The 18,118-nt window shown below is 40.8% G+C and overlaps 1 protein-coding gene across 2 annotated transcripts; it reads left to right on the forward strand.

Annotated features, from left to right (window-relative positions):
- Window positions 1-11: 11 nt before the first annotated feature.
- On the forward strand, window positions 12-16,795 carry LOC117043244 (N(4)-(Beta-N-acetylglucosaminyl)-L-asparaginase-like). 2 transcript variants are annotated; one of them, XM_033142721.1, is made up of 10 exons: window positions 12-133; window positions 2,939-3,077; window positions 3,948-4,104; window positions 5,954-5,999; window positions 9,619-9,657; window positions 10,135-10,223; window positions 12,028-12,043; window positions 14,912-14,979; window positions 15,979-16,083; window positions 16,329-16,793. In XM_033142721.1, exons 1-10 carry the CDS (start codon window positions 22-24, stop codon window positions 16,419-16,421), a joined length of 864 nt encoding a protein of 287 aa, XP_032998612.1. In that variant the 5' UTR covers window positions 12-21; the 3' UTR covers window positions 16,422-16,793. The 2 variants fall into 2 exon arrangements, with proteins under 2 accessions (XP_032998612.1, XP_032998613.1); XM_033142722.1 differs by lacking the exon at window positions 2,939-3,077 and having other exon boundaries at window positions 3,971-4,104; window positions 16,329-16,795.
- The last annotated feature ends 1,323 nt before the right edge of the window (window positions 16,796-18,118 follow it).

The raw sequence follows: 18,118 nt of genomic DNA on the forward strand, positions 1-18,118 counted from the left end.
GCCCAGCGTTCGGGCGTCGCCATGGCAGCCGCCGCGGGAACCTGGGCCTTTTCGCTCCCTGCCGTGGAGAGGATGAAGCAGCTGCTACTCGAGGGGGGCTTAGCGACCGACTGCCTCCAGGAGGCCATGGCAGGTAGTGACGGAGGGGAAGGATAATTAATGTGAAGGAGGGAAGGCTGAGTAAAAAAAAAAAAAAACCAACGACAAAAAAACCCTTCTTTCGCTGCCTAGCAACGGGCGACGTTCCAGGGCCAGCACTCCGATGAGGCAGAGTGAGGCAGCTGCCTCAGGCTGTAGATCAGGCACCCCCAACCTTCGGCCCTCCAGCTGTTTTGGACTACAGTTCCCATCATCCCTGACCACTGGTCCTGTTAGCTAGGGATCATGGGAGTTGTAGGCCAGAACATATGGAGGGCTGCAGGTTGGGGATGCCTGCTGTAGATGCTGGGGTTCAAGGAATGTCCAGTGCTGGGAGCGCTGCAGTACCTGGGCCTGCACACCTTGCACACTAAATGAAAAAATTGGAAGTCCTTGGGGAATTCAGGAAATAAAATAGAAAGGTTGCAAGGACTCAGGACAGGACGAAAATAAACAATGGTTTCCTCTATTTTTGTTGTTTTAAGTATGAAACAAATTCCAGTTGCAATGATTTTTAACTCCAGGACAAGGCCCTGTTTTGTTTATTCTTCATCATCTGGAACAATAAAGAATCTCAAATTAAACTTATATCTTCTGACAATATTATCCATTTAGTCATTTCTATCAAAACAATTGTGTGACAAGCATTCCAACATCCAGAGAAAGTATATCTATGTTTTATCATATCTTTATGAAAGAATACACATAAAAAAATACATATAGAAATTATAATAAATAATATAGCAATTCATGTAGCAAAGAGACACCTTACCTGTCGTTTCTTAGTTTTATGGTCAAAGTGTACCATAAAACTTTGACCATAAAAAGTTTGACCATAAAACTAAGAAACGACAGGTAAGGTGTCTGTGTTTGCTACATGAATTGCTATATTATTTATTATAATTTTCTATATATAATTTTTTATGTGTATTCTTTCATAAAGATATGATATGAAGAATAAACGAAACGGCCTTGTCCTGGAGTTAAAAATCATTGCAACTGGAATTTGTTTCATACTTTAAATAACAAAAATAGAGGAAACCATTGTTTATTTTCGTCCTGGCCTGAGTCCAGTTTGCACTTTGCACACTAGCCTGCTGCCCTCAGGTGCAGTGGAAGGTACTGTCCTATTGGAGCAAGGAACGACCTCCCATCAGATGTCAAATAGATAAACAACTACCTGACGTTTAGAAGACATCTGAAGGCATCCCTGTTTAGTGAAGTTTTTAAGGACTGGTGTGTTAATGTATTTTTAATCTCTGTTGGAAGCTGCCCAGAGTGGCTGGGGTTACAAATAATAAATTATTATTATTATTATTATTATTATTATTATTATCCAGGAGTCCTTTATCTTATCTGAAGAAGTGTGCATGCACACGAAAGCTCATACCAAGAACAAACTTAGTTTGTCTCTAAGGTGCTACTGGAAGGAATTTTTTTCTTTTTTCTTTTGTTTTGACTATGGCAGACCAACACAGCTACCTACCTGTAACTTACTTATAAAGGTTACTGTTTCATGCTATATCTAGTGGCATATGAATGACATAAGATGTCAATTTTGTCCACCTATCTGATCAAAATAAAGATGGCAGATATGTAAAGGTGATGCACCACAAATATGACTGCCACATAGAAAGGTTGCAGAATTTGTGACAATTGCTTCCCTTTGTGTATATGAATGGTACAGCCTTTTTGGCCACTGGAAACTCAAAACTAGCATTTTAACAATGTGAAAAATGTATACTTTATACAATGTAAGTTTCTAAGTGGTTGAGGAAATACATATTTTGAAAATCCCACCTTTATTTTGCTTGCTCATAGTAATATAGGGAATTATTTGTGTGCTTATTGTAAAAGAAGTGTAGCTGTTTTACTTGATCAAAAGTTGAAGAGTATGTTTGTGCCATTTGTCAAGTCATGGATATACCCTGTTGCTCCTAAAATAAGACATGGCCATAAAATAAGCCATAGCAGGATTTCTATGCATTTGCGAAATATAAGCCGTTCCCCAAAAATAAGCCATACCCCGAAAATAAGCCATAGTGATGTGGTACCTCCCATTAAAACAGCCTGGAGAGGCATGGCTATGCAGCGTACTGATGCGACGCGGTTAAAATAAGACATCCCCTGAAAATAAGCCATACTGTGTTTTGTTGAGCGAAAAAAAATATAAGACGGTGTCTTATTTTAGGAGAAACACGGTATATGTAACCAGTGCTTTTTTCTTTTAAAAAAATGTTTAGGGGTACTCTCATTTTGACTCAAGAAAATAACAATTTTATCGTTCAAATCGGGGGAAATAAATACAGTAAATGTATGAACAAAAGTATGAAGATTCACAAAATGTGTGCCCCTGTATACTCCCAGAAAAAAAGCACTGTATGTAACTGAGATGAATTCAGGACTAATTGACCTTTAACCAATAGTTATGTATTATCATTAATATCAGTCCATCATGGAAAATACTGTTTCCCAACCAGGTCAAAAATAATAATACAGACACTTCGCTTATTAAAGCACATGCAGTTAATCATACATTAATGGTTAATTGTTGTACACTGGATACTTTTGATTGCTAATTTTCAAATGCTAATATGAAATCTTGGGCACATTTTCCTGTTAAAGAATTCTGGATGCTGTAGTTTTCCTCTCACAAAGTTACAATTCCCAGCAACCCTTAACAACAGTACTGCACCCAGAATTCTTTGAGGGAGAAAATGTGCTTTGAATGTGCTCCAGGATATAGCTATAGAAAGAAAAGGTTTTAAAACACTTTTTTTTCTTTAAAAAATGTTTTCAGATATTGAGAACGATGAGAAAACAGGATGTTTTGTAATAGGACGGGGAGGCTACCCAAATAAACAGGGCATAATCCAATGTGATGCAGCAATAATGGAAGGACAACCTGGGCGTTTTGGAGCTGTGGCAGCCTTGCATGGGTATGTATTTATACCTTGCTATGCATCAGAGGTCGCCAGCCTGGCACCAAAAACTCTGAGATTATTATTATTTAATTACAGTGGTACCTCATGTTACTGTCAGAACCGTGGGATGGAAACCCAGCTGGACAGGCCCCAGCTGGAGCATCTCCCTTCTCAGCCTTGCTGCTGTGGAGATCCATCAGTCATCCACCTCTGACATGTGTCAGCGACTCACGCTGCTGTGCATGAGCACACATTACTCAGCAGAGTAAACACACAACAGATCTGGCTGGAGGCGTGGATACTAGACTACATTTATTGTACATAAATCAGGACAAAGAAAACATGGCTTCTCTCCTTGTCGTTCTTTTCGTAGAGAGAGAGAACACAAAAGCAATACAGAGCGGATGTTCCGCTCACGAGACTCCCAACAATCCGTGCTGGAATGTAAACAGACATGTGACAAGCCCACACATCTGCAGCAAGGGTGGAATGCAACTCCCAGCACTTATGTACTTAATCCATTCCGGAGATCCGTTCGTAACAGGAAACCGTTCGTAACATGAGGCATGCTTTCTCTAATGGTGCCTCCCACTGCTGCTGCTCCGCCGCCGAAGCGCGACTTCCGCTCGCATCCCGGGGCAAAGGTCGCAACAAGGGGCATCTACTTCCGGGTTAGCAGAGCGCGTAATCCGCAGCATTCATAAGGGGGACGGTACGTAACACGAGGTACCACTGTATGCTTTTCACAGAATTTTTTTTATTCCTTAGAGCCTAATGGTTTAGCTCTTCATATTCTTATCATTGCATTTAACCATAGAACTCAGTTCTTTAAAAGTATATATGGAACAAACCCCATTTCAAATTATATTCTTTCTGCTGATAAAGAATTGGAACTCCTCTCGCTGTAGCTCGTAAGGTCATGGAAGAAACTCCACACAGTTTTCTGGCTGGGGATGGTGCTGTGGCTTTTGCAGAAGACCAAGGCTTCACTGTGGAAGATAACCAAAGCATGATGAGTAAGCAGAGTACAGAAGCTTATCAGGTAATGCTGTACTTTGGAACAATAGTGATGTGAATTCATTATGCAGTAGCAGAATAATTCACATTAGGAATAAATATCCTTGCGGATGTTCTGAGCATCCCGACTCTCATAAATTATCAAGAAGTCTCATTGAAGTCATTTCAAACAACAAAGGGGGCACCTGATGTGACATTTTCAAAATGTCATGCATCAGATAGTCAGAAATAGAATTCAAATTAACTGACTACTAATGTTCTGTTGGCCAAAGTGCTTCACAACTGCATGGACAATGGCCTAAGTTCATGCTGACTGTGCCGAGGAAGGATCAGCTATGGGTGGCTCGGAAAGGAGAGAAAAATAGATTGAAATTCTGCTTATTTCTCCTTTCTAAAGTTAACGTTTCCTCATCTCACCTAGCATGAAACTAGCTGGGAAGTTATGCTGCTTCTTAATGTGTTGGAAAACCCCTGCCAGTGGCCATGGGCTGTGAGTTACCAGCCCTTAGAATAGTCCCAAGACTGAGGGTGGAATTCAACTAATGAATCCCATCAGCGTTTCCCCCCTGTGTGCCCCCATCCCCAAAATTGGCTCTGGAGTGTTCAGAGAACCTGTGGAACAGCACATGGGAGGAGGAGAGTGGAGGTTGTTCTGTCTAGCAAGCCTACAATGCTTGCGCTGACAGAATGATCAGAAGAGCCCAACAATTTCTCCCTCTGAACCCACATAAAATTTAGGAGAAACTATGTTTCAGATACTGTGGGAATACACTTCGTGGGTTCCTTTGAACCCGCGGTTATTTGCTTAATTTAATGATTATTTATGTACTATTTTATGTGTTCTTCCGCGTAAAAGTGAAAGCAAAAGCAGGGCTCAGTAGGCATCTTGCCACTGAGATCCCTCCGCCTAAAATGTTAGTTCCAGAGGTTTTGAAGTTGTCAATGGTCGTTTATTCTGCTTCCCGCCTTTTTTGGGGGCAGCAACAGCGTTTCTATTGGTAAATATATCGATCATGACGTTGCACTTGGTTATCAATAAAAGGCTGCGGCTCCCCGCTTTAGGGTTCTTTTGTTGCTTATCTTCAGTTTAGTTCAGTTTAGTTAACGGGGTTTTTGGGGAGCGGGTTGGATGGGTTGGACGGGTTTGAAGCGCGTGCAGATGTAGTTAGGTCTTAGCTTGCGGAAGATTTGGCGGTAAAGGTTTAGATAGCTTTAGTTTTAGCATAGGCTTAGATCGCGGAAGATTTGGCGGTATAGTTTTAGTTAGCCTTAGCATTGCGGAAGATTTGGCGGTGCAGGGTCTGTTAGCTTAGGAAAAGCTTAGAATAGGGCTAGGAATAGTGAAGTGTAAAAGCCTATGCGGGTCAGCCAAAGCCATTCAAAGAAGTAACGTTGTCTGTCTTTATTTCATCTTAATTTAAAATTTTTGGGGTCTATTTAGCCTTTATGCTTGGGTATGTAACTTTAGAGTAACTCAGGAGGTCGCAAGTGTTTGTAGATATTTTCACGAGGCATTTTCATCCGAACCACTCACGCACCTTCAGATTTAGCCTGGCGGACAGCGGTACGGTGCGAGTTTATGCTCCAGAATTATCGGCCGCTCCGTTCGCAGGCTCGGCCGGCGCCCGTGCTTTTACGCATGTGAGGTGCTGGCCGCAGATCCCCAGCAACTGGAATCCTGTGTGTAGGTGGCCTAAACTTACACGCGGGAAGCTCCAGCAAAGAATCCCCGCAAGATACAACTTCTGGATGTTACTTATACATAAGAAGATACGTTCTGCTTACTTAACAGATTTCTACTTGGAGAAAAAACTTTCATTACATATGGGTGGCATCTGATAGCATAATTCATTCTAGTCTTATCTTTTCTGTAGGAATATTTAGAAAAGGGAAAGAGCTTGAAGAAACATGATACATTGGGTAAGTAATATTTTTTTTATTAAAATAACACTTTTATGGGACATGCTGGGTCGTCTTCTTTTTGTAACTGTGGAGGCATTAACGTGCCATTTTCTAGTTGTATGTTTATGCTACCAAGAATTTACTGGTGCATAAGATGCTGTGGTTAATTAATTCTTATGTATTAACTGGCAACTTTTACAGACTTTCTGAAATAATACAGGAATTAATCTAAGTTTTGGAAACAATCTGGGATGATTCCAGCATGGTAATTTCCTACATATTCCATTTCCTTATATCCAAGCATGCGGGTCTTTGTGTATTGTGTCATGCATGACAGCAGCATCCACATCTATCTCAATGAACACATGAACATGTGCAGAAGGCTGCAGCAAACAGAAGTTGTGGTTTCTTTTCTGCCTGACATACATATGTCAGTGACATACATCTCTAGTTTAAATGTAGCCTCTTTTTTAGCGGACATAGAATATCAAGAAAGCTTCAATATAAGTGACATTGTGCCTGGAAAATTCAGGGAGCTGCCATGAGATCATGGAGTATAGCATGCTCTCTCATTCATCCTAATAACTTCACTTTCTGTGGCCAGGGGACCAATAGGAAGTAAATAGAACTTATTGCTAGATCTTTTTACTTGAGTGCCTACAGAAATCTAGGTTAGGCATTCTTCTGCCTAGTGCAGTGCTAGGCATTCCATTCCAGAAAATGTTGCCCTGTTCAGTATCCTGCAAAAGTTTGTACACCCTGTTCTTTGTTCTGCCTCAGGAGGGTGCTATGGCTTAATAAAAGCTATAAGAAAACTATAAGGTTGGGTTTAAAGGAAATGGTGACTAGGAAAAAATATTTTAATTCCTGCCTTGAAATAATTGAAAATCACCTGGCAATTGTTCCAGGTCTGGCAATTGTACCCACCATCTCCATTACAAGAGACAACATAAATACATTGGCTCTAAGGGTGCTTAGGATAGGATCTAAGCCTTATAGTGCAATCCTATACATGTCTACTCAGAGTAAGCCACATTTTAAAAGCGGGGGGGGGGGGGAAGACAAAGCCACATTGATTTCATTGAGTCTTACTCCTAGGTAAGTGAGTAAATGATTTTAGCCTCAAAGTGACATTGTAAATATCCAGTTGACAGAACAACTGTAAATAAGCAGTTGCCTTCCAATCCTATGCAAGTTTGTTTGAAAATGAGTCCAGTGTCACTCCCAAGTACTGTAGGTAGAATCACAGGGTTTTTAAAAGTAATTGAAGGGTAAATCTTCCACCTTCTTTAAAAAATTCACTGTTTACATACATATTCCCATGTTAGATATGCACAGCAGAAGTGGTGAAGCTAGCAGCACACAAACATTTCTATGGAACAGCTACCATTTCCCCTTTATTGTTAAGATGTGGCAGAAGTCCTGATCTAGGATTGAAAGAGTCATCACTATTAATGTAATAATAATAATAATAATAATAATAATAATAATAATAATAATTTTTTTATTTATACCCCGCCCTTCCCAGCCAAAAACCGGGCTCAGGGCAGCTAACACTAATTAAAATCACACTAAAAACATAAAAACAATCAATTTAAATGTAATGAATAGGAGGGGTGGGAGAAGAGAAGTATCTTAGGCTGTGTTTTCCTATTGTAGCCACTTTGAACTTTCAGGGAACCCTTTCTCAATTCATTTGTCGCTGCTGTCTTCCGTAGAATCAGAAGATTCTATTAAATTTCTCTCAGGGAAACGTTGGAACTTTTCTTTTTAAAAACCTCAAGAACTGTATATCGATAAATACTTTACATTTAAAAACAATAACTTTGTTCCAAAAGTGTTCTGCATATTTAGGATGGAAGAAATGCAGCATTTTTCTTGGGATGAAGACAGTCCAATAAGAATCTGTGAAAGTCACTGTCAGGAAACCCCCCTCCCCACGACAGGTAGTATCCCCGGAGCGCTTGCAGTACAGGGAACCCCACCCCCTTTGTTCACCAGTTCGTCATCCCCCTCCTCAGCAGGAAGCGACCATTCCTCCAGTGGGGAGGGGGAGTTAGAGGCAGGAAGTCGGCGCAGGGACTATGAAGAGATTGCAGAGCCTGAGCACCAAGGGGGAAGCGGGGAACAGGGACAGTTTCCCACGCCCCGAGTTCGCAGACAGGAAGGAAGTGGAAGGGGGAGGCGGGGGTTCAGGATCCTGCGCCTTTTTTGCTGGACAAAGAACCAGAAGGGTTCATTCCTGGACTCTGCAGAGGGATGAGATGGACGTTTGAACTTTTGCTCCACTGTAAATATCTGCACAATAAAGAACTTTGTTTTAGAAGTTCTGCGTTTGGCTGATTTCTCATGAGCAACCACTGAACGTCCTTACAGTCACATCAAAACTACTGCTCTCTTTTTTCCAGCAGTGCCACATTTCTTGATACTTGTTTTGGCTGTTTCCAGAATGCAACTTAAAGCCTTATAAACACTTGCAAGGCCAGTTTGGCCAGAGGCAGTAGTGCACCATAAAGAGCAGGTATACTGCATATAATGATGGCTTTATAACACAAACTATTGTTATGTTCCCAAAATCATAAAGGACTCATGGAAATTTGGTGTTTGGTTTGATATTTCTGCTGGTTCTAAAACAGCACCAAGTTTAGCCTCTCAAAACAGTTACTGTGTGCTAGGCAGCATATAAAAAATGAAAGATAATCTAAATGCAGTTGCTTGTAAAGTGATGTCTGAAAAGATGTTTCAGTAGAAATTATGACAATCATTTACACTGGCAGTTACTCAGGACCTGTATATTTAGGGAGCAGCGAGTCTACCTTAGACTGTTTGTGCCTCGGGGGAGGAATTGCCTCATCAGAATCTCTTGGTCGTTTAGTGCGGCCCATATCCAGAATTTAACGAGAGATTAAAACACAATGCTTAAAAGTCCAATTAAAAGTATCTTACTGCACCTTGTAGGAGCACGGTAATAGAAGATAAAAGCCAGGCTTGTAACAGCCTTGCCTTATCTTATCTTGCTGTTGTCCACCATTTTTTTTCCCGAGGTTAACCCAGCTTGTAGGGAGGGTAAATAAAACCTCAGTACCTGTACAATATGCCTGGATGTATATAAACAATCTCAAAATAATCCAAAATATTCAGATAATTTTAAGATCATATATCACAGTGATACTAGTTAAACATGATTCTGGGTTAATGCATTATCAAGGGCATGAAAAGCAGACTTCTCTGCCCCCACTTTCCCCACGGCTACCCTCTCAAAGTGGAAGGGTTGGTTAACAAGTGTACTAGTACAGAATTTATGCAATATATACTTATTTTACCTGGATCTCTCTCTATTCCAGATATCACAACCACATGCTTGTTTTGTTTTTTTTAACAATATTGAATTCTACAGTGCACTCACCCATATCATTAGAAAGTTGCAAGGTGACAGTATAACAGACTTGGGATGAAACGAGGATGTCATCTGGGTTTCACTCTGTTGTCTAGGAAATTTCAGATAAATACTCCTGCATATTTTTTTTAAATGGGGAAATTATAAAATTTCAGTAGCTAACAGACTGTTATTTGAAGCAATATTCCTAGTGTTGCTTGGTAAGTTAATTCTTTTATTCTATTTTTGTCTTTTCATTAGGTTTGATTGCCTTGGATACCTTTGGAAATATAACAGTTGGTAAGGGGGAGCAGCATAAACCAAATAAATAATGAGTTTCATCCCTGCCTTATGTTATACAACTGCTGCTAGTTAGCTGTGTGGGTCTTCTCATCATTTACAGGAAGCGAAATAATACACTTGCTTTATTGGAGGGGAGAAGGAAGCAGAGTCTGTCATGAGAAAGATCCATCTGTGTTAGTATTTACAGGGGACTTATGAACCCTTAAAAAAAAGAGCTTGATTACAGTTGTTAGCACTGTGTAACATTCACAGTCTGTGAATGCAGCAGAATTCGTTAGCGGAGAAGCTGTGTCATTTGACAGTTTTTCACCGAGGATATAAACCAAATGCATGAAAGAGAGTGAGGTGTGTGTAGTGAATAAAAGATAATGATTCAGTTAGCTCCATCATTTCCGCTGTCTCGTATAACCATTCTTCTATTGTTATCAGAATAACTGCCAATATTTTGCTGATTTGGAAAAAAATAATGTTTAGGGGTTTCTACTTCCGGAGCACCTTTTAAATATCCAGGAAGAGTGGGAGATTCTCCGATGCCGGGATGTGGGCTGTATGCTGATAAAGAGGTATGCCAAGATCAATTGTATGGAGCAAAGGAATGGTAGTAGGATACAGCATTTAGAAACAAGTACTCAACCATAATACTCCTAAAAAGTAACTTGAGTAGTAACAGTACTTCCCACTCCACTGTCAGCAGTAGTTATGTGATCACACAGGTATCTCTGGAACAATTAGTAATATTCATTTTGTTATTATTAAGAAGTGTATAGAAACACAAATATTCAGAAGTTTCTCTCCAACCAGGCATTTGGCTGATTAATATTACTATTCATTTAAATGTGTCTGTGGAAGTAAGGGTTATTGGCTTCTTTTGCTTTTATTTTACTATGTGTTTCGTCTTTTTATGTTGCAAACTGCCCTGTGATCTTCGGATGATGGGCGGTATACATATTTCATTAAAGAAATATAGTTACTAAAAACACACAAGTATAGAAAATAGTTCAAGGTAGGAAAGAGCCTTGCCACACAATCCTTTACATCTTTACCTGAGACGTAAGTCTTACCATGGTCACTGGGGCTTACTCTCTGGTCAGGTGTGCAAAGGATTGCAGCCTTAACAACCAAAATTGTTTCCATCCATTGCCATTTTTTTAGGATGACCTTGTAGAAGTCATGATTTATCAATCTGTAATTACCAATGTCTAATAAACAGCTTTTAAAGCTCAACGCTTGAGCCGGCCGTTACTCACAGCAACATCAAAGGCAAGAGTAGCCGTGACAAAAGGCAACATTTTGCAACATAAAAACCTATTGTCTTTTTTGAAATGTGGAGGTCTGTCTGCAAGCTGAGTGATTAATAATAATAATAATAATAATAATAATAATAATAATAATAACAAAAACCCTAAATGTGGTTGGGAAGCAATGGAGCCACCATTGCATCCAGGGGAGAACGAAGGCATTGTGACACCCGGGGCGGGGCGTTGCTATGTAGGGCGTATGTGCGGCGCCACTACATACGATGCATGCGCCGTACAAAGTGTAGCCACACATGCGCTGTACTCAGCGGTTTGCCGGCAGCGGTTTGCTCCAGCGCCGTATGGATGGTGCCGGGATCCCTCCGTCACCGCTACAGCCGTGAACAGAGGATCCTCTACATGTGGCTGTAGCAGCGATGGAGGGATCCCACTGCTGTCTGTACGGCGCTCGAGCGGCGCTGGCAGCAGACCGCTATGTACAGCGCATGTGTGCGGTGCCGCACATGCGCCGTACATAGTGATTTGTCCCCAACGCGGGATTCTCGGCTTGCGGCTGCAGCCCCGAACGGAGGATCCTCCACATGCGGCTGCACTGGGGCGCTGGCTGCTTACGCTGCCACGAGCCCTGCAGGGTACCTTCTTGTCAACCCCCCCCCGACATGGCACCCAGGGCGCACCCCACCCCCCCCAGTTGCGATGCCGCTGATTGCATCCAAAGCCCTGCTACTCACAGCAACCAGGGGGGAAGGGGGACTTTTTTGTTCTTAATATTTTGCTACACCGGCTCCAGCCTGGAATAACCAAGGGGTTTGGAGTGGGCTCTTGTCTGGACAGGATAGAGAGGTAGCTTTACCCAGCTCTCCCCTCTACCCTGTTTCTGTGCCTTACACTGGCTACTGCTGACAGTAGCGTCTCAACCACCCACACTTTCAGGGGCATCTGTTGCAGTGGAGCTCGCCTGCCAGCAGAGGGACACCTCCGCCTAATTCTTAACCTTTCCCAGCCATACTGATCAGGGAGTTAGAATTGTGCTGTCACTTTCTTTATGGCTCTGAGAATAATTAATTCAAATCACGCTGCTTCCAAAGTAACATAATTTCTTTCTTTCTAGGTAGGAGCTGCAGTAGGTATGTATTAGTAGTAATAATTAAAAGATTTGCATACCTGTTTATGTTTAAATACATTGATGCATATCTAGAGCTGAAATCTCCCATGAGCCAGTTAACGTCCTTGATGTTAATTTTTACTCCAGGTTCTTCTACAGTTTATCCTGCCGGTAGTTTAATTGGCCTTCCAAGAATCCACAAATTATGGAAACATTTACCTCTTGTACTCATGCCAGAAATGAAAATTGTCCACTTTTCTATTTTAAAGGGTTCTAAACACAACAGGCCATCTCCCTGCTTCCCAAATCAAGATTCTGTTTTGCTGAGCTCATGTTGGTGCAGTTGTTGAAAGGAGCACACTAGCCAGAAATAACAAAGCAATGTTAGGGTATGAGATCAGGAAGAGTGAGTATGTGATGTTACTTAACAGGACTGTTCAGAGATTAGTTGGGCCATGAACACAGTTTTAAAAGGAAGAATATATCTGTGGTGAGGATGGGGGAGAAAGTCAATTTTGTTTGCATTTGAAGGCAACACAACCTTTTTCCTAGCAAGTAGGGTGTGTGTATAGCTTTATTGTATTAGTCATAGGCCATGACAAAACCGTACAGACTACCAAAGCAATAAATCTCTATAAATCTATGTATAAAAACAGAACCTCTGCCTAAACCATTAGAATCATAGAACACAGGTGCATGCATAACTTGTGTGTCTCCACATAGCATACAGTATTTTCCTATTTAGACCTATGATTCTCACTTACAGTTTACTGCAATTTTATGATTCTTCTTCCTAATCTTTCTTGCCACCAGCACAAAGAGGGCCACATTATGGGTCTCTGGGGCATTAACGTCATTATTCTGTGTAATTTGCACTTTCGGAAACAATATGTGAATCGAAACTCAGCCATCATTCAAAATTTGTACTTCTCTGAATTTTGTGGCGCAGTTCTCCAGCCAAGTAACGTTTACAAAAATGCATATAGTACATAGCTGTCAACTTTTCCCTTTTCTTGCGAGGAATCCTATTCGGAATAAGGGAATTTCCCTTTAAAAAAGGGAAAAGTTGACAGCTATGATATAGTAGGGTAAAGGGTGTGTAAAACGCATATAATATATTATAAAATACATCTAAAGTGGGCATATAATGTGTATGTATGTATTGCATTATATTAGGGAAAACTAGTTTGCAAGTATGCGTGTATGAGGACTTTTTTTAAGGAAAAAAAATTGCAGACTGATTTGGAAATGTTGAGAACCGAATTTCAGATTAGAAAAATAAGAAACGGAGAAACCAAAATGGACAGATTTGCCCATTCATCGTCTGCGCAAGGCAGTTCCCTATAGCTTTGCAGTGCCCTTGAAGTCAGGCAAAGGGAAACTGGAATGTTGAAGAAATCATTATTGCAGCAAAATCTGCTGATAAACACAGGAAACATTAGTCCTCCCCTCCAAAAAAAAAGACGGAGAGACCTGAAATATGTAGGCTTATTTGTTCCCCTGCACTTAACCTGTTGTTACAATTCCATACCTTGGCTAATTAAAATAGGAATACCCTGTAGCCTCTTTCCTTTTATTTTTTATTTTTTAAAAAAACACCTATCCAAATCTCATGCACTAACCTTGTTATGCTAACACTAGTATTTTCTGTTGCTCTAGCAAGGGCTTAGCAAAACTGTCACACCTGTTTCCAAGCTGCTTGGATAACTGTTAAGAACTGTCTGGCTTTTTTAGTCCTTAGAAATAAACATTCACCTAAAGCGTTTTGAGGGATGAATGAGGATCATGTACAAATGTTTGTTGCAAAAAAAGTATCCCAGCCATAGTTGCAAATGTTATCTGTTGGTTATTTATTACATTTATATCCCACTTTTCCTCAAGGTGGTTTACATAGGAGTCCTCCTCCCCATTTTATCCTCACAATAAGGCTGTGAGGTAAGTTAGGCTGAGAGTGAGTGACTGGCCTGTGAGTTTCATGGCTGAGTGCTGCTAGCCCCCCCCCCCCAATTACTCATCAACCACACATTCACATAAATCTTTTACATTGCAATCCTGTTTTCTCCGTATTGGCCCCGACTTGGTGGAACAGTCTATCACAAGAGACCAGGGCCCTGCGGGATTTGGCATCTTTCCGCAGGTCCTGCAAGACGGAGCTGTTCCACCTGGCCTTTGGTTTGGTTTCTGTTTGATACTTATGCTTCATTCTTTTATTGGTGGGCTATTTGAAAATGAGACTGCTGTTTTAATTTTGAATTTGTATTTTAATCTGTATTTTAAATTGATTGTTTTTATGTTTTTGCTGTGATTTTAATTAGTGTTAGCTGCCCTGAGCCCGGTTTTTGGCTGGGAAGGGCAGGGTATAAATAAAATATTATTATTATTATTATTATTATTATTATTATTATTATTATTATTATTATTATGTCTCTGCTATAAGCACCATTGAGTTCAGCAGGATTTACCATAGTGTGTGTAGGTTTGCAGCCTTACAGTGCAATCATATTCTTGTTTACTCAGAAGTAAGCCCCATTATAGTTACTGTTGCTTCTACCTGTTTGCCTTGGATTGCAGCCTCAGCCTCTATTTCCTAAAAGCATGGAGTGGAAAACAACACAGGTTTTGTAAAAATTTCTCCGATTGGAGGCGATTTTTGCCATTGTGATACAAGCTACTAAATCCAAGACAATACAGAGAGTACGAGAAAATATACTTTGGGAACAGTCTAGTCAAAGTGTTTCTCTGTTGGTATTATCCGCTGAAACCAGACATTGTCCTACTCCAACAATGTATGATAGAAGAGGAGAGATTTGTATATAGATGCATTGCAATTCTGTTTTCTTATTTAACACAGAACACTTATTCACAAGTACATCTTTTTTTATCCCATCAGCTACTGGTGATGGAGACAAGATTATGTGTTTCTGTCCTTGTTTTCATGCAGCCCTGTTAATGAAACAGGTATGTCATCAGTGGGTCTCAAGCATGCGTACTTTGAAGCATCACTGGGAGAGAGGAGAGGAAGAGAGACTAGCTAGTAAGGGAAAGGGAAGTGGTTTTCAACCATAATGTGTTGACTAGAAATGATTGAACCCTCCCGCTAGACTAGAGCATAGCTGTCAGCTTTTCCCTTTTTTTAAGGGAAATTCCCTTATTCCAAATAGGATTCCTTGCAAGAAAATGGACAAGTTGATAGCTATGCGCTAGAGAAGAGGGCGGTGTAGACTTTCTTAATAAATTGTTTGGGGCAACAGTCCCTTTCAAGGAACATACCTCTGACATAGGTGATTGAAAAGAGCAGAAAGAAAGGCCAAATGGTAGGCAGAAGCTGAAAACATCAGTACTCAAAGTTAGCCAGAGGACAGAGTGCTGAAGAGGAGGATGCAATCTAGACTCTAGCACTTTATATGTAAAACATTCCTTCCCTTGTCTGTTCATGGAAGCTTGCCAGCCATGTTAAAACTTTTACCCAGCCCTCTTAATACAAGAAAGCGATGCTCTGTTCACTAGACCACTTTCTTACGGACCCTTGTGAGACCAAACCAATCATAGAGGGACTAGACACGTTTCACCAATTTGTTAAGAGGTGGTGGCAATCCATTGATCAGCAGCACAATTCTGAGATAAGGATTTGAGTTCTAATATAAGAATTCTTGCACAAATAAATCCTGGCACATGCTCCTGATAAATGAAATTACCGCAGAATGTCCTTTTGGCATTTTCTGCAGTTGTAATCCTTACGTTGCCCTCTGTTGAACAGTCCAAATTATGCCTTGCAGTGTACTGTGTGATTTAATGTATAAACAGATAAAATGAAGAGCAATGTGCATCTGCTTTTACATCTCGGTCTGTTGGTCAATGTAAGCAGCATCGAGAGGGCAGGAATTAAAACCTGCTTAGATACATAGAATAGAAATGAGTGGTGAAAGAAACTGGTTTTAGGTTTTGTTTACCTTTCAGGGCTTGTCTCCCATGGATGCATGCCAGACTGTTGTCCAGGATATCCTCCAGCGAACAGGAAAGGAAAATATGTTTGAACTTGGAATAATTGCAATGAATATGAAGGTACGGAAAGACAAGTGGTTTCTCACGTTTTCTTGGTTGATCATGGCTATAACTATGTTCCTATTTACCTTTCATCTTATATCCTACATATGGGATAATGTAGCAAGCTAGCCTTGATTATGACTAAACAGGGACAAAATGGTAGGATGGGAGTTGCTGCAATAATAATTGAGGCAAATTGAATAGGATATTAATAAATCCTAATTTATTCCTCTTTTCCCCCCTTGTGGATTTCTAATGTTCAGGGAGAAGTTGGAGCTGCTTCGTCAATGCCATTCCCATACTGCATCTGGTCACAGGGGAAGGACTCTGTAGAACAATTGATGCAGCAATGCTAACAACTTTGAAAGGATCAAGGAAAAAATTATTCTGTACCACTTGCGCCCAGGTTCAGAGTCACATCTACCTTAATCTTGTGAAGTTTCCTTTTCTTGTGTAAAGTATTGGGGAGGGGAATCCAATTTGAGACTTTTCTTCAGAAGGTCTGAACTATGGGTGTATGAGAGCTTCAGCCTATACCTAATCAAGAAACTGATTTGTTATGCCAAGCTGGACAATACGTTAAAATGTGCAGTTACTGTTCATCTTTATACCATGTATGTCAGGGAGCCAGCCAGCAATAACTCACACGAAGTACATGAAGTTAACTCTTTATTAGAGAAAACAAGGCTTGCTCAGGGTGTTCTGGGAGACGAGGGTGGAGGGGAGCTGGTCACAGCAGGAAGGGGAGACTCCCTGGCTTCAGCAGTCTGCCTCTTGACACACCCACCCCACCTCTCCTTCTGCTTCTGGACTGCTCTCTGCCACAGCCTCTTCTTGCTCACCAAACCCTGTTACCTATTCAGCTTCTGACACCTCCTCCCAGGTTTCTCCCTCAGATCACTCATTGTTGCTCCGCGACCAATCCCCAGGCTCTGAGCCGTGTTCCCCTGGCGATTCCCCAGCTTCTGCCTCCCACCATTTGTCTGTGTCCAGCCACTCCATGACAGTGTGCCTGAGAGAGAATAAAGACCTTGAACTGAGAGGAGGATTTTAACTCTTTCTCCCCTCTGCTGTGATCATTACGAAATCACACCCACCCTCAGCTGCTGTTCATTCCAGGAAGAAAACTGCCATTAACACCAATGACAGCTTCTCTCCTAGGACAAATAGCAGCTTCAGTTATGAGGTGGCGTTTGGAAACTAGCCAAAATAGCTCCACTTATGGCAGAAGATGGTAAGACTATAGATATATTAAGGGGGGGGCAGTTCTGCTTAAAAAAACAAAACCCTTTCATAATATGCTTATACTGTGTTTCCCTGAGAGTATTTTTGTAAATGTATAATGCTTCCTTGTGTCTAATATTAATTAAAAATGCAAAAAAATGCAAAAAATGCCCTATTTCCATATTACATACAGACATCACAGGTTCACTCTTGGGAGTAAATGAAAGCCAGTGCTGTATTTATTAAGGGAAAGCCTTTTCAATAAAACTACCGGTATACATGCTTTAAGTTATACATGCTTTGTCCAGGCTTTTTTTAAAAAAAATAAAAGTTGCTCCGGGATGCATAGAGCAGAAACATGCAATATTTTATTACTGATAACTATTACATCTGTACATCACAGTGACAAAGTTCTGTGTGTGCTGCTGATTTCACAGAAGTTGCACAAATCAGTGCAGATTTTTGACCTTTGGTACTAGCACTGATAGACCTGCCACACTGGAGGCAGTCAACTGCCGTGGTAGGCAAAACTTCTAACATTTTGTAGCAAATTTGCAATATCCATGCTTTATTAAAGTAATAAGTAAAGTAATAGCTGTTGGAGCAGCATACATATTGTGAAGGTACCTGTGACACCTCTTCATAGACTTAAAGAATTGTAGAGTTAGAAGGGTCCCCAGGGGTCATTTAGTCATAATACGCAGCACAGGGGAAGAACATGTTGGTGCCACACCTTGTACTACTCTAGAGCATTGACATATCCTCAATGGCACAACTTTAAACGAGGTCTAGACCTAGTTCTGAAGTGAAATGGTAGAGTAACATAATG

The sequence above is a fragment of the Lacerta agilis genome, chromosome 3, assembly GCF_009819535.1.
Source record: "Lacerta agilis isolate rLacAgi1 chromosome 3, rLacAgi1.pri, whole genome shotgun sequence".
Taxonomy (NCBI): domain Eukaryota; kingdom Metazoa; phylum Chordata; class Lepidosauria; order Squamata; family Lacertidae; genus Lacerta; species Lacerta agilis.